The sequence below is a fragment of the Corylus avellana genome, chromosome ca4, assembly GCF_901000735.1.
Source record: "Corylus avellana chromosome ca4, CavTom2PMs-1.0".
NCBI lineage: Eukaryota > Viridiplantae > Streptophyta > Magnoliopsida > Fagales > Betulaceae > Corylus > Corylus avellana.
In genome coordinates, this window is record NC_081544.1 from 35,247,535 (window position 1) to 35,258,851 (window position 11,317).

Genomic DNA, 11,317 nt, shown 5'->3' on the forward strand with positions numbered 1-11,317 from the left:
GGCATTTTCTAGCCCCCTAATAAACAAATTGAGAAATGTTAGAGGTAGTAAATCTTTTACTAATATATGAGTATTAACATAATGTGAAGGTTATTCATTAGAGATGTTCAAAACAATAAATAAATAAAAAATGCTACGAATATCAATAAATAAGCTCCTCATCATGTTAGTAGTTTTTTTTTTTTTTTACATGTTCAAACAAGGGAATGGAGATGGAATATTCAAACTAGTGACGTCCACTTCATGAGGTATGATTCACAACCGATTAAACTACTCCTTATAGACTCTTCATGTTAGTAGTTAGTAAAAGAATTAATACCCATAACATTTCTCAAACATATTATAGTCCAAAGTTCTATTTTGTGAAGTACATGGGTTGTGTTGCCACTTGCATGTATACTAAAGGGGTGGGCATATACCCAACCCACCCGACCCGCTCATTTGCCCTAATAAAAACGTGGGTCCCGTGTTTAATTTTTGAATACCCGTACGGGACGGGGCGGGTCGCAGTTTGTTTAAAAAAAATCTGAATACCCGCTTGAATTTACTGCAACCCAAATCGCATCTTCTCAGACTCACGGTCTCATCTCCTCTCAAACTCAAGCTCTCAGTTTTTTCACGCAACCGTGCTTAGCGTCCACAGAGCTCCAATCATCCAGCATCCAGGTTAATCTCTTTCTGAATCTCTTTCATTCTCTCTCTTTCGCTCTCTCTCTCTACCTATCCATCTGTTTCACTCTGTTTTCCTCTGTTTCACTCATGTTCTCTTTGTTTCCCTCTCTTTCGCTCTCTCTTCGACTCACGCTCTCTCTGTTTCGTTCTCTCTTTGACTCACGCTCTCTCTCTCTCTCTCTCTCTCCCGAATCCACCCCCGCCAAACCCGCATTACTGGCCCTGTTCTCGCCCACCCCGCAAACCTGATACCCGGCAGATAAAATTCACTGTAGCCGAGTAACGGTTAGAATTTCAAAACCCACATGTTGATGGCCGGATGCCCGAAATGGCCAATACCTGGCCCTCGCCGGCCTCTACAATATTTATATTTAAATGATTTAAACTACGACCAACACCATATTCAGGTTTGTGGAATTTCAAAGTATTTCTGATAAAATTTCACCGTCAAGAATTCATTTGGACGGAACATCTCCATGATCTTCCATGTTGAGAAATTCGCTAAACACATTCATAACCTTGTCGGTCCAACGATATCGTCTCGCGCTCTTTATTCATGTCTTTCTGCTCCGTTGGAGTCGAAAACATTGTCCGATCTAGACATTGTCATCGCTAAAATTCCTGTTGGAATCAGCGAAGATGAAGTTGTTCGGTCGCTCTTGAATGATCAAGCATGTAATTGCATAGAGTTGTCCTCTGGCCTTGTTGATAAGTTGCTTCATAGGTTTAAGGATGATTGGAAGTCTGCTTTGGGTGTGTTCAGATGGGCAGAGTCGCGGTCGGGTTATAGACACACACAAGAAGCATATGATATGTTGGTGGACATATTGGGGAAAATGAAGCAAATGGGTAAGATGAAAGCTGTTCTGGAAGAAATGGGTCAGTGTCAGCTTGTCGGGCTTAGCACTGTAGCGAAGGTGATGAGGAGGTTTGCTGGTGCTGGGCAGTGGGAAGAGGCTGTGACGACGTTTGATGAGTTGGGAACTTTGGGGTTGGAGAAGAATACGGAGTCTATGAACTTGTTGCTCGACACCCTTTGCAAAGAGAACAAGGTTGAGCAGGCGCGCGAGGTGTTCTTGGAGCTCAAGCCACATATTTTACCGAATGCTCACACGTTTAACATTTTCATTCATGGTTGGTGCAAAATGAATCGGGTTGATGAGGCGCATTGGACTATACAGGAGATGAGGGGAAACGGGTGTCTCCCTTGTGTCATTAGCTACTCAACAATCATTCAGTTTTATTGCCGGCAATCTAAATTTTCTAAGGCCTATGAGCTGCTTGATGAAATGCAAGCTCAGGGGTGCCCACCGAATATTGTTACTTTCACCACTATTATGTGTTCACTGACAAAGTCGGAGGAGTTCGAGGAAGCGTTGCATATTGTCGACAGAATGAGATCGGTTGGGTGTAAACCTGATACGCTCTTCTACAATGCATTGATCCATACTCTCGGGAGAGCTGGCCGGGTAGAGGAGGCTGTTCGTGTTTTTGAGGTGGAGATGCCCAACACTGGGGTTAGCCCAAATACGTCAACCTGTAATTCAATGATTGCTATGTTTTGCCATCATGGTCAGGAACAAAAAGCCTTGAATGTCCTCAGGTACATAGAAAAATCAGGCCTTTGTAAGCCTGATGTTCAGACATACTACCCGTTGCTCAAGGTGTGCTTTAAAACTGGGAATACGGACAGTTTTTTGAGTAAATTATTGGATGACATGGTCAATAAGCATCACCTTTGTCTTGATATATCAACCTATGCACTTCTTATTCATGGGCTTTGCCGAGCAAATAAATGTGAGCGGGCTTACTCACTCTTTGAGGAGATGATTGGTCAAGGAATCTCTCCTAGATATCAGACATGCCGTTTGCTATTGGATGAAGTCAAACAGAAGAGTATGTATGATGCTGCTGAAAGGATTGAAGGTTTGATGAAAAAGTTATAAGTTGTTCGAGTAACAAGCATGTCAAGGTGAACAAGCTATTCTTAATGCTCTTTCTGAGAGAACATAACATATCTACTTCCTTGTCTTACAACACACCGCTAGCTGTACTCTTAATTTGCTAATATCCGATGTGCAAGGTTGAAGCAGCTTCGAAGTTTAAATTAATTTGAAATCTAAAAATCATTCTTGGTCATCTGGGATTGATCTTTAAGGTCTGGAGATAGTAAACAACACTTAATAGTGTAAGCCTTGAATTTGCCGTAGACCACATGATTCCAAAGTGAAGCAGGGAAAATTCTCTTTAAAACGATCTTGTTGTTGTAGATGTTAATATTCCCAGAATACAAGACAGAAATAATGAAATGTACCTGCTTCACATCAAAAAGTGCTTGCCACCCCTGTAATTGCTTGGCTTTACACTCGTATGTCAGAATTGGTCAAATCATGCAGTCTGAAAGACTAAAAATACATCGTTGCTAACTTGTTATGAGTTTTAAATTTGTGTGTTATAAAAATGCTGTATTTATATCATTCATGCAAATCTAAGCATTTCTTCTTATGTTGCAGGCAAAGAGAATTGGCATTTTAGTGTAGTATCATCAAAGGCATATCAACAAAGCAGGCAAGGCCACAGGACATCTGCCATCAGTGGCAGTATTCCAAATAAGAGCTTTGGAAGGATTGGGAATATTCATGTACGAAAGGTATTAATACTCAGTAGGATGCACACGAAGACTGTCAATTGTGGGACATATTAAGTTCATGCTTTCCCATGTCACCTACTTGATAAACAACTTGCATTTGATGGACTGGGAAGAAAAAGCAATGTTTTTTTTCCTCGTGGAGAATTTTAAATGCATCTGCGTATAACTAATTGAGGATTCAGCAAACCATCTTAATTGGAATCACAAATGATCATCATAAGACTGTAAGGAACATTCTCCTATTTGTTTATCCTGATATAAGTTCATCCATTCTGAATGTTATGGGTGCAGAAAATGGTTTCAGTTTCTATTTTTTTTTTTTTTTTTGGGGGGTGGGGATGTTGGTTTCTGTATGGTACCATTGGTTGTTTCTGAGCTGCTGTTGCGGAACCTATTGATGTCTTCCAAATTTTACTCATGCAATTTTGCACATTTAACTTCCTTGAGTTCCTATCATCTCGCTTGTCTTTAGAAAATGGTATTCCTGCCCCCCAACCCATCTCTGTTGGTTATGGTTTTTAACTTTTTCCTGCGTAGTGGTGTTATGCTCTCCAGGAAATAACATGCATGATAAATTCTCTAAAGGTTTTCAAGTAGCAAAAAGGAAGGTAAGAAGCTTTTGTGCAGAGTGGTTTCTGATTCTCTGATTGAGAATGAAAGGGTTCAAGCCACAGAGATGGTGCTGTCTCTCAATGGAATACTCTTGCGTGTATGGTTTCATTTGAAAAGTCGCAGGAATGATTTCTATGGTGCAGTCAGGGAGACATTACACCTCCATTAGAGGACTGGTATGTCTATCCATAACATCTATTGTTTAGTTATTATTAAGCCTGAATTCGATTTAGACACTACAACCATTAAATTAGGGAGCTAATTTATTGTTATTTGCTACTTTCTGATATTTAAAAAGTTGCTTTAGAAAAAGTTACACAATTATCATTTTAGTAGGGACCTGCATTCCATATTCTTATGAGAAAGAACATAATAATAATTATTATTATTATTTGTTTTTTGTGAGTAACATGAAAATCTTAGTAATAAAAGGAGAATCCTGAGTATGCAGGTAGTATATAAAGGAGTCCCTAAAGAATTACAGCCAAATATAGTCAGTAAGATCTACAAACAAAAATTGAGAATTTCCCATAAAAATGCCATAATTGTCAGTCTTTTACAGTGAGAAATCTTTTGTTCCCTTGAATGGGAACATCATTACAAAATGTGGTTGGAACACCACCAATAGCCAAGAGTCCAATTGATACCCAAAAATGTTTTAACACTGAATTTGCCAATACCAAACTTATGATCCAGAAAGAAATAAAAAAAAAAAGTGCCGTGCTTTGGGCTGTGGACATTTTACCAACTTAAGATCTGCCACTTCATTAGAATTATGCTATTCCAAATCATATACTGTTTACGAAGTTAGATCTCATTGCATCTTTAATTTTGTCTGTTGTTTGCCTCTTTGTTGCACGTGATGTTTGTCCATTCAAGCCAATAAAGAATGAAAGTAAGGGATAGGTTGAGACTCCCGATCCAAGAAATCATAAGATGGGCCATATCTGATGTTGGCCATGTGCATGACGGGCCACTGTTATGATTATTTTACCAAATCTACGTCTAACTATGCCTTGTGATTTCACAGTCAAAGTTTTGTCAAACATGGGGCCAAACCATTGCCTCATATATGATTATTGTCTTACCTCTCTCTTCTAGCTGGCCTGACTCTATCTTAAGTATATATTTCTTATGGATTTGATTTTCATCAATTTATTCTTTGAATTATTAGCAATTTAAATAGTAAATATGAGAAAATTTTTATGGAGCTTATTTGTCGGAACAGGTGGGTGAACTGTTTGAGATCTGCTTGAACAAATAAACTCCTTAAAAACTCTCTCACATTTGCCGAAAATTTTATCCATGTAGAATGCCTATCTATAAGCTTAGATTATCTTAATAAAAATGGTTATTAGAAAAATTACTAGCAAGCATGGTTCGAGTTTTCCAGTAAAAAGTAAAACTGTTGCTTTCCTAGAGACTTGAAAAAGTAGATCGTCATATGGATGAGGTGGAACTTAGTTTTTCTTCAATGTTCACGTTTTTTTTTTTTTAGACAACCTGAACTGCCAACAGAAAGTACAACATGGCATTGTTAGATAGACTAATAATTGATGATAAATTCAAAAATAATAAAAAAATAAAAATTGATGATAAATAATGAAGCCTGCATTGTGTGTGTGAGTGGCTGAGGCCGGTAGCAATAGGATTTTTAACACGAGAGCAATAGAGATTGTTAATAGACTATCAATTAACAAAGATAAAACTACAAGGATTTTTAAATTGATCGTTATTTCCTATCCTCACAACAGATTAAGATTTTAAAATGATGCATATTTTAACAAAAGATTTTTTTTTAATTTTTTTTGGAAAAAAAATGTTTTTAGATGGATTAAAGAAGTTGAGTTCTTTTGTAAAAAGACTACTCTGTTATAATATTTTATACTAAAAATGACGTTTTAACATTACTTCTCTCAAACTCAAGCCGAAAACTGCCAGATTTGGGGAGTGGTGGCCAGCAGCGGTCAGAGTGGCAGAGGACGGCGTTTTGGGGGCTGAGCTAGTATAAGTAAAAGAAGGTGAATTTAAGAAATAATATAAAAGATATAATAGACCAAAAAAAATCAATTGTAGAATAGAAAACTAAAGACAAACTGATTAAGACAAGTCCCATCCATCAAAGAGAGCACGAGTGAGTTGGCTCCACCTATACTTTGTTGTTGGCATATATCTAGTTCTTTTTTTTTTTTTTTTTAAGATGAGAAGGGAGGAAGGAAAGTTAGATGGGAGATGTACAGTAGAATATATGAATACCATTATTATAAAAAATTAAAATTAAAATTAAAAAAAAAAAAAGAAGAGAAGGAGAGGAGGGTGTCCATCTTGAAGACTTTCCTAAATAATAGCTTATTTTACATTTATTCACCCAAATAGTTAGGTCAACCCTAAAATAGCCACCGACCCACCGTCCTTTGTGGCAAACTTACGACTCTAGTCTGTATAATGTTGGAAATGCATCATCAAGAACTACCTACGGACCCAACAACCGGCAGCTTTTGCCCTCTCAAGAGAGAGGAATACCATTAAACTATAAAGTTAATACTAATAAAAGGTAGTTGGTGATGCTTATGTACGAAGAAAATAATATATAAATAAAAATAAAATAAAATAAGATAAACACAAGTAATTTTAGGAGGTTTGGTCTATGATTTACATTCACAAAAAATCTTATTATAATTTTACATTACAAATACAAATGATTTCTATTTATCACTATGATGTAGGTTGTGATGATCAGCCGCCCTTGTTATTTTGTTAAAAAAAATTATTTTATTTTTGTTTTTAAATTTATGATGAAATTGTAATTTTATATTAAGCGGATTAGAGACAAAGGCAACTCAGATGAACCAAAAGAGTAAGAGCAATGCTATACTTAACATCAAAACCACACCACAATCACACTACATGCTGATGTGGAATAAAGTAGTAGCCCTTAATTTTTATTTATTTATTTATTTTTTTTTTTAACATGGGTTCACATCAACCTAATGTGATTATGGTGTAAAAAATATCATTTGTCGAGGGACAAAAAAGAAAAAGCCACAAGCTCAGAAACATCAACATGTTCCCAATCTGTCGCGGGTCTTTTCTCTCTCCCTCTCTGTGTCCACTAACGAAAAAACCGAACCCCCGCTAATTCCCTTCCAAACTGAGCCGTATACATCCATTGTAAACAACGATATCCCTAGATTTCCTAGAAACTGAGCCAACCTTGTTGGGTCCGCCACCACTCACCAACACTACGTATCTCTCTCTCTCTCTCTCTCAAACTTTATCCTGCGCTCTCACGGACCAAAGAATCTCAATCTTTCTATGCTTTCAGCCTAACTTTTTCTCCACCATAAATCTAAGATAAAGTGGTCATTTTCCTTTTGTTATCTTGTGCAGTGGAGATACTTTAATCTCTATTTCTCTCTGTTCTCATACGCTCTTAAAGTCTTTTTTTTTTTTCTTTCTTTCTTTCTCTCTCATTGCCTGCTTAGCTTTTGGGCAATAATGGCTCTCTTTGCCTCCTCTTTTTCCCTCCCAATTCTCGTATATCCCTTCTTCTTGGCATAACATCTACTGGGTTTCCTTACTTTTTTCTGAATCATTATCATTGGGTCAGTTATCCGCCTGTTTAATTAATTAGATAATTGCGCGCCTTCTTCAGCCTCCCACTCTTTGTGTCTTTCAGTTGCCTGAGTATTCTACTTGTTAGTTTGATTCTTATTCCTCATCATCTTCGCTTTTCCGAAACTTCCCCTTCTGAAAGAATCGGTTTCTTACCTTTTCGCCTCCACTTTATAAGTTCTGAGCGGCGGTTTTGGCCTGAAAAGACTAAATTCCAGTGAAGGTGGTTTTTATATTCGGTTCCGGCCTAAAATGCCGCCTTCGTACTTCCCTCTTAGGTGGGAGAGCACCGGAGACCAATGGTGGTATGCTTCGCCCATTGATTGGGCGGCTGCCAATGGCCTCTATGATCTGGTCAGGGAGCTTCTCCACCTTGACACCAATCTCCTCATCAAGCTCACCTCCCTCCGTCGAATCCGCCGCCTTGAAACAGTCTGGGACGACGAAGCTCAGTTCGACGACGTTGCCAGATGTCGCTCTCAGGTGGCTAGAAAACTCCTCCTCGAGTGTGAAACAAAGACGGGTCATAACTCTCTCATTAGAGCTGGCTATGGCGGGTGGCTTCTGTACACTGCTGCCTCAGCTGGGGATGTGGGTTTTGTTAAGGAATTGCTAGAGAGAGACCCTCATCTTGTGTTTGGAGAAGGAGAGTATGGTGTCACTGATGTATTTTACGCGGCAGCCAGGAGCAAGAATTCTGAGGTTTTCAGGCTGTTGCTTGATTTGGCTCTGTCGCCTGGGTCTTGCCATAGCAATGGAGGTGAACTGGAGGAGCAATTGGTTAATGTTAGTCCAGAATTCAAGTGGGAAATGATGAACCGGGCCGTTCATGCTGCGGCTAGAGGAGGGAATTTGGAGATATTAAGGTTGCTTCTTGCTGATTGTTCTGATGCTTTAGTGTATAAGGATGCTCAGGGATCTACAATCTTGCATACAGCCTCTGGCAGAGGGCAGGTTGAGGTGAGGCTTCCTATCTTTTATACTTGGCAGATGCTTCAACTATTAATTCGTGCATTCCAGTTGCTTTAATACTAGTTAGTATGATTTTGAAAGGGCCATGGATTGTTTTTGGTGCTTAGAACATAACTTGTAGAAGGAGCGGATTGTTTTCTTGTTCATGTGTGTATCTATTGTTGCTCAGGACATAATAAAAATTATGTTGTTCATGGATTTGAGGTTATGCTGTGTTGGGAATACACGTGACTGAGAAAGGTTTTCTTAAAGAAAACCTTAAAGGGAGATATTTTCCAAAATTATTAGTGAGTTCGTTTTTTCTTTTACTCATACGGCAATCAAATCCAGTCCCAGAAATTTGGCTTTAAGGTGTTGCTGCTCGATCTTCATGTTGTGATTGCCTATTGGCACCTGAAGCTGAATAAAATACACATTGCTTATCTGAAAAATACACGATTTGCATAATGGTGCATATAACCCAAACTCAGAGAGAATTCTGATAAGAGGGATACATTACTTGTGGGCAAAGAACTGAGACAGTTTTCTATATATATGCAGCTGACAAGCAGCTAGAAATCAAATCCTTAGCTGACAACATTTTCTTGAAAAGTTCTGTTTGTTTTAGTCAAATCTTTAAGCTGTGACAACATTTTCTTTGTGGATGGGCAAAACAGTATTTTAATATGTCCACTTCATTTTTCACACTCTGTCAGACCTCATGAAACCTGTTACTTCATTGCTATACTGACTATTAAATTTGTGCAGGTAGTAAAATATGTAGTAGCATCCTTTGATATTATCACCTTCACAGATAATCAAGGGAATACAGCACTACATGTGGCTGCTTACAGGGGTTACTTAGCTGTGGTAGAGGTCCTGATTCTTGCATCTCCCTCGTTAGCATCTCTAACGAACAACTATGGAGATACTTTTCTTCATATGGCCGTGGCTGGTTTCCGGACCCCTGGTTTTCGGAGACTGGACAGGCTGATTGAGCTCATGACGGAGTTGGTATGTGGTAATATTGTGAACATGCAGGACATCATCAATGTCAGGAACAATGACGGAAGAACTGCTCTTCACATGGCAGTAATTGAGAACATCCAATGTAATCTCGTGGAACTCCTCATGACTGTCCCATCAATCGGATTGAATATCCGTGATGCTGATGGGATGACCCCTCTGGATATTCTCAAGCAATGGCCACGATCAGCATCTTCTGAAATTCTAATCAAGCAGTTGATTTCAGCCGGGGGGATCTCCAATTGTCAGGATTATGAGGCAAGAAGTGCCCTTGTTTCCCATCTAAAAATGCAGGGGATTGGGAACAGTCCTGGAACTTCTTTCAGAATCCCTGATGCAGAGATATTCTTGTACACGGGCATTGAGAATGCATCTGATGCCAGTTATGATCAGGCAAGCATGGATTTGAGTGCATGCTCAGGTGAACTAAGTCGGTGTGACTCAACCAACTCCTTTGACAACAAGAAAGCAGGTTCCGTGAGTGATGCTGCAAGGCGCCTCAAGTCTCTACTCCAGTGGCCCCGTAAGAAAGAGAAGAAAGCCTCTACAACAGTGTTAAGAGATGATACTTCGCTAGAATCATTCAGTATGTGTAGAAACTTGGAGCACAGTCTAATCCCACTTCGGCAGAAATACTCGAATTTGTCATCCTTTCCAAACAACAAAAGGACATTTTCTCTTAGGAGTGATCTTCCAAGCCCATCCACCAAGAAGAAATTTACTGTGGGACTCATGCAAGGTGTTATCAAGGCAATGCCACATTTAGCTGCTCCGGCACGGTCGCCTTCAAGTATGTCAGGATCATCAGTGTCTTCATCTAATTCAATGGATAAACAAAAGGGTGTTGACATTGCTGGAACCTCTAACTTAACACCGTCATTTAATGGTAAACCACCACAAATGAACCACAAACAGAATTCCTTCAATAAGAAGTTGATGAACCGGTATCTCAGTTTTGGTGCACATGGCCTTTCTGCGAATGATTCAGTTACCTATGCACAGCCAAATCAGAGTTTCAAGCGATTGAGCTCTTTAGTAGCTTAATTCGATTGTATAAAAGAGTAGTAATTTTTATAAATAGAGAGTAATTTTGGTGAGCTTCTAAAACATTCTTTTCATGAATCTATACCTCTCTTGTTGAGATTTTTTTTCATTTGAATTCCATTCCATGCTTGTTAATGTCGGTGTGTAGAGTATGTATGCAAGTTTGGCAATGATCTCAATATTATTATGAAGTAGCTAGATGGGTCAGATATTGCAGACCATTAACAGAATATTTGTAAACCTTCTTTGTTGTATCTGTGAGCCTGTTAGAAGTAAGTTTCTAACTGATTATAGGAGAAGTAAACCAGCAGCTGAGATTGTTGACAATAGAACTGTCTATGAACAATTGAAGCAGCCCTCTAGTTTGGTTACTGTATAATTCTTCCCACTGCTCTATATGTATGAGTTAGCTAAGAACTTCTGTAGATGAAATATGAAAATGTGCTGGGAAGCAACTTCAAGGAATTCTGACTTACTTGATCAACATTCAAATCTAAATTTCCCCACCATAAAGTTTAGGAATCTCGTCCAAGTTATACATACTTGGTGGGAGCATCTTGATATTTGAATGGGAGGGATGAAAATATGTTATTGTAAAATCTGTCACAAAACAATGCACATGCTACTAAATGTTGCGCGATTGGCAAGTTTTTTTTGTCTTTAAAACAAAAATATTAACAAATAACCCAAAACATAAAACGCTCAAAACTATTTTCATCTTTACATCATATTATAACATGTTTTTTC

At 38.5% G+C, this 11,317-nt stretch overlaps 2 protein-coding genes across 2 annotated transcripts; both read left to right on the forward strand.

Moving 5' to 3' along the window:
• The first annotated feature begins 566 nt into the window (after positions 1–566).
• LOC132178553 (pentatricopeptide repeat-containing protein At3g04130, mitochondrial-like) lies at positions 567–3,642 on the forward strand. Its single transcript, XM_059590996.1, has 2 exons — positions 567–2,644; positions 3,186–3,642. Exon 1 carries the CDS (start codon positions 1,149–1,151, stop codon positions 2,616–2,618), a length of 1,470 nt encoding a protein of 489 aa, XP_059446979.1. The 5' UTR covers positions 567–1,148; the 3' UTR covers positions 2,619–2,644; positions 3,186–3,642.
• Positions 3,643–7,340: 3,698 nt separating this feature from the next.
• On the forward strand, positions 7,341–10,705 carry LOC132177485 (uncharacterized). Its single transcript, XM_059589829.1, has 2 exons — positions 7,341–8,509; positions 9,269–10,705. Exons 1-2 carry the CDS (start codon positions 7,802–7,804, stop codon positions 10,568–10,570), a joined length of 2,010 nt encoding a protein of 669 aa, XP_059445812.1. The 5' UTR covers positions 7,341–7,801; the 3' UTR covers positions 10,571–10,705.
• The last annotated feature ends 612 nt before the right edge of the window (positions 10,706–11,317 follow it).